We start from the raw sequence: 5878 nt of genomic DNA on the forward strand, positions 1-5878 counted from the left end.
TTTATACAAATATATTTGAAAGTAGAAGGAAATAAATAAATGAAATACTACTAGTTTGAAGGAAAAGGGAGAAGAGACTACTTACCTTGCAAGAAGAAGAAGAATTTGTGGATGGATTTTTGAGTGAAATTAGTTGGTTAGGGTTTTTGAGTTTAGTTTTGGAGGAGAAGAGAGTTTGGGAAGTGAAATAATGAAATAAGGGGAAGGGGTTTCAGATATTAAAAGGTTTATTAAAAAAATTAATTTTTTAAAATAAAATGGCCCCCCGCGTCACGGCAGGCCAAAATTTCCAACTGCTCCGACAATTTTGCATTCTGGCTCGTCTGTGCAATTTTACCTGGCGCGGTGTGTGGCACGATGCCCCATGCGAAACAGTAGGCTAATTTTTCACAGAGTTAGCCCATTTTTCGATTTTTTAGCTCACAATTCACCCTCTACATCAATGTACACTGATTTTATGCCAAATTCATGCTTTCAGCTGACTAAAAACATTATAACATCTAAAATCTAATATTTCTAAACTACAATTAAAAGTTAGTGATGTTAGTCATTGGGTTATCTCCCAACAAGTGCCTAATTTAACGTCGCGGCACGACTCAACACTTCATCATGCATCAACCAAATCTATCGAGGTCTTGTGACGTTTAATATCACCACCCCAATAGTATTTTACTCGCTGCCCATTCACCAAGAATGTACCACTTGAATTTATGTCCCGCAATTCAACTGTTCCATGAGGAGTTACACTTACCACAACGAAAGGGCCTGCCCATTGGGACTTAAGCTTTCCAGGAAAAAGCTTTAGACTTTAATTAAACAAGAGAACTTCTTGACCCGGCTCAAACTCACAATGTTGGATGTGCTTGTCATGCCACCTATTGGTCTTTTCTTTATATAACTTGGCATTTTCATAAGCATGCAATCGAAACTCATCAAGTTCATTGAGTTATAGCATCCTTTTTTCACCGGCTAAGTCCATATCCATATTTAGATTTTTGATTTCCCAATAAGCTTTGTGTTCTAGCTCAACAGGCAAATGAGATGCCTTTCCATAAACCAACCTGTACGGAGAAGTACCTATTGGAGTCTTGTATGCAGTTCGGTAAGCCCACAATGCATCTTCTAACTTACCGGACCAATCTTTTCTATTTGCACTCACTGTTTTCTCCAAAATCTGTTTTACCTCCCTGTTTGACACTTCAACTTGACCACTCATTTGAGGGTGGTATGCAGTGGCAACCTTGTGTCTTACCCCATATTTTGCTAGAATATTTTTCAACAATTTATTGCAAAAGTGTGTTCCTCCATCACTTATCAACACCCTTGGAGTTCCAAAACGTGTGAAAATGTGCTTCTTTACGAAACTTACCACTACCTTCGCATCATTAGTAGGAAGAGCAATGGCCTCAACCCACTTAGACACATAATCGACTGCAAATAAAATGTATCTGTGCCCATTAGAATATAGAAATGATCCCATGAAATCAATTCCCCAAACATCAAAGAGCTCTAATGCCAAAATATTTTGCAAAGGCATCTCGTTCCTCTTCCTAATTGTACCTGTTCTTTGACACCTGTCATAATTTTTAACAAAAGCATGTGCATCTTTAAACAATTTTGGCCATTAAAAACCTGATTGCAAAACCGTTTGTGCAGTTCTATCTCTACCATGACGACCTCCATAAAGAGAACAATGACAGTCATGCAATATTGCATTCATTTCCTCCTCAGGGACACACCTTCTTACCAATTGATCTGCGCATTATTTGTATAGAAAAGGCTCGTCCCATATGTAGAATCTCACATCATGTAAGAATCTTCTTCTATGATCAGCTGTGAATTCTGGTGGAGTCACCCCCACTTGCAATAAAATTCACATAATCAGCATACCATGGGGTTTCACCCGAAATGATGGCGAGCAAATATTCGTCAGGAAATGTTTCTTTGATTGATTCTCCTTCAGTGACATGGCCTCGATTTTCCAACCTCAATAAGTGATCTGCAACCTGATTCTCTATCCCTTTTCGATCTCGAATCCCTAAATCAAATTCCTGCAAAAGAAGAACCCATCGGATTAACCTCGGCTTGGCATATTTCTTTACAAATAAATACATGATCGTTGAGTGATCTGTGTAAATTATGAATTTGGTTCCCACTAGATAGGACCTGAACTTATCAAATGCCCATACTACTGCGAGTAACTCTTTTTCAGTAACGGTGTAATTCATTTGAGCTGGATTAAGAGTTCTGCTCGCATAGTGAATGGAATAAAAGATTTTCTCCTTCCGCTGCCCCAAAACAGCTTCAATGGCTATATCACTTGCATCACACATCAACTCAAATGGAAGTTTTCAATCTGGAGGAATGATAATTGGTGCAGTAACTAATCTTCTTTTCAGCTCATCAAATGCTTTTAGACAAGCATCATCAAACTTGAATGATGTATCTTTCTCAAGAAGCCTGCACAAAGAAGATGAAATTTTTGAAAAATCTTTAATGAAACGATGATAAAAACCTGCATGGCCCAAGAAACAGCTAATGCCTTTAACTGATGTTGGTGGAGGTAATTTTTCAATTGCTTCCACCTTTGCTTTATCCACCTGCAATCCATTCTTGGACACTTTGTGTCCTAGGACTATGACTTCTCTTACCATGAAATGACATTTTTCCCAATATAGTACCAAATTTGTTTCTTCGCACCTAGCAAGCACCTTGTCAAGATTCATTAAACATTCATCAAAAAAACATCCAAATACAGAAAAATCATCCATAAATACTTCCACAAATATTTCAACCATATAAGTAGTAATAGCCATCATACACCTTTGAAAAGTTGTAGGTGCATTGCAAAGACCAAATGGCATTCTTTTAAATGCATATGTCCCATAAAGACATGTAAATGTGGTCTTCTCTTGGTCCTCTAGGGCTATAACAATCTGATTATATCCCGAGTAGCCATCCAAGAAACGGTAGTATTCTTGCCCAGCTAATCTATCAAGCATTTGGTCAATAAAGGGGAGAGGAAAATGGTCTTTTTGGGTGGCATTATTCAATTTTTTATAATCTATGCAAATCCTCCACCCAGTAACAGTTCGAATGGGAATTCGATCATTGTTTTCATTTGTCACTACAGTCATTCCTCCCCTCTTTGGAACACATTGGACTGGACTTACCCATTTGCTATCAGAGATTGGAAATACAATACCTGCATCAAGCCATTTAATCACTTATTTTCTTACCACCTCTTTCATGTTGGGATTCAGGCGGCGTTGTTGTTCTATGCTTGGCTTGTGTCCCTCATCCATGAGAATTTTATGCATGCAAAAAGCTGGACTAATACCTCTTATGTTAGACATTTCCACCCAATTGCTCTTTTATGCTCATGTAGTACTCTCAACAATTTTTGCTCCTACAATTCAGACAAGTCAGAAGAAATAATAATAGGTAACGTATCAGAACTACCCAAATAAGCGTAATGAAGGTGAGAAGGTAAAGGCTCTAATTATAATTTTGGAACTTCTTCAATTGATGGCTTTGGAGGAGGACCATTTGGCATGTTCAAAGGTTCAAAGGGATGTAAACCTTTCATATATTCGCATGATGCATTCAAAATATGCTTCATCTCTTAAACCTCATCATTAATCTCCAAACTCTCGAACAACATGATTGCTTTCTCTAAAGAATCCTTCAAATATACACTTGGGCCAATAAATTGCTCATCCATCTCCATGACAGATATCATAAACAATTCTTCATAATGGCGAGGAAGTTGAATTGCTTTGTATACATTAAATACAGCTTCCTCATTGTCAACTCTCATGATCATTTTTCCTTCTCTTACCTTAATTATAGCATCACCTGTAGCCAAGAGAGGTCTTCTCAATATAATAGGAACTTTTTCATCTGCTTCGAAATCCAAGATAATGAAATCAGCCGAGAAAATAAATTTCCTAATTTTCAGCAGCACATCTTCAATCACCCCTTCCGGGTAAGCTATGAACCTGTCTGCTAATTGCAACATCACAGTGGTGGGTTTTGGAGTCCCAAACCCAATTTTTTGTACAAAGACAATGACATCAAATTTATGCTTGGTCCCAAATCACAAAGTGCATGGCCTACATCAACATTTCCTATTCTCACAGGGATAGTAAAGCTGCCAAGATCCTTAAGCTTTTGAGAAAGCTTATTTTGGACCCTTGAAGTGCACTCCTCAGTAAGTGCAATAGTTTCGAATTCAGTCAATCTACTCTTGTTAGCCACAATATCTTTTATGTACTTGGCATACTTTGGAATATCACGAATCGCATCTACCAACGGAATATTCAATTAAATCTGACTCAACATAGAGAGAAATTTGTTAAACATGCGATCATCATTCTTTTTCTGCAATCTTTGTGGAAAAGGTGGTGGTGTCCTTGGAACATTCACAGGCACTGAAACTGTATCATCTTTCTTTGCTTCCTGTGTTGATTTGGGAATCAATTCACCCTCAGGTATAGGCTTGTCTTTTCTCTTCATTGGAACTTCTTCTAATTCCCTTCCAGTTCTAAGTGTAATTGCACTAACTTGCGGATTTTTCTATGTATCACTTGGAAGAGCATTTGCAGGTCTAGTGTTTTAATTTGCAGCTAGCTGTCCCATTTGTCTCTCAAGATTTCTGAAATCAGTTCGGAGTTGTTAATTGTCATGCAACAATTTCTTCAACAAATCATTTGTACTTTCTTCTACCTACTGGGGTGGCCTTTGAGGTTGATTAAAATTTCCTTGGGGTCTATATTGATTCTGATTTGATTGATTTCCACCCCAAGAGAAATTAGGATGATTCCTCCAATTTTCATTGTAAGTGTTCCCATATTGTGCATGTTGGTTCATCGAACCTCTGCTTTGTTGGCCCACATAATAAATAGATTCAGGATTCGTTGGGCACATGTCACTCATGTGATTGTCACCACACATTTCACAACAAATCGACATTTGCTGAACATGTTGCATTTTTTGTGTCTGGTTCAGTGTCATTCAATTCATTTGATTTGCCAATTTTGCTATATCTACTCTTATGGCGGATAAGTCATCAAAATCAAGTACCCCTACTACTTTCTGTTTCATTGCTCTCCTTGGTTCTCCCTCACCTTGCCAATTTTTATCATTAGCAGTGAAGTTGTTTAGCAGAAGTAGTATTTCACTATATGGTCTCGCCAGGCAACTACCTCCACAAGCTGAATTAAGATTCATTTTTGAAGTCTCATCTAATCCATCAACAAAAGTATGGCCAAATACCTCATCAGTTTGACAATGATGTGGACAGTCTCGGAGTAGTTTCTTGTATCTTTCCCAAGCTTGGCAAAGAGTTTCACCATCTCGTTGTTGAAACCCAAGAATTTGGCTTCGCAAAGACTTTGTCTTTTTAGTGGGGAAAAATTTGATTAAGAATTTCTTTGCTAAATCATCCCAAGTATGGATTGAATTAGCAGGCTCCTTCTGCAACCATTCTTTAATTTCTCCCAACAATGAAAAAGGAAACAAGGTCAGCCTAACATAGTCCTTGGAAACATTTGGATAGTTGTAAGTATCCGTAATTTCCAAAAAATTCTGAATGTGTCTCTGCGGGTCATCATGAGATAGACCTACATATTGCCTAGTGGACTGAATCAGTTGTACCATGTATTGTTTAAGCTCAAAGTGACTAGTGATATCAGGCTTGACAATATCCTGGGTCATATTAGCAAGATTTAGCCTTGCAGCTTCTATCACCGGACTCCCTCCATTACCTGCCATCATTGTTGGTTGTGGTTGAACTAAAATGTCCAACTCTCTTTCTGTTTTGTATCTAGCTTCCAACTCATTCCTCGCTCTATGAAGTGTTCTTTCAGTTTCAGGA

General features: G+C 38.0%; 1 protein-coding gene across 1 annotated transcript; it reads right to left on the reverse strand.

The window, feature by feature from the left end:
• Window positions 1-3625: 3625 nt before the first annotated feature.
• Window positions 3626-4021, reverse strand: LOC138875343 (uncharacterized). Its single transcript, XM_070154168.1, has one exon. It carries the CDS (start codon window positions 4019-4021, stop codon window positions 3626-3628), a length of 396 nt encoding a protein of 131 aa, XP_070010269.1.
• Window positions 4022-5878: the final 1857 nt, after the last annotated feature.

The sequence above is a fragment of the Nicotiana sylvestris genome, chromosome 8 (assembly GCF_000393655.2).
Source record: "Nicotiana sylvestris chromosome 8, ASM39365v2, whole genome shotgun sequence".
Lineage (NCBI taxonomy): Eukaryota > Viridiplantae > Streptophyta > Magnoliopsida > Solanales > Solanaceae > Nicotiana > Nicotiana sylvestris.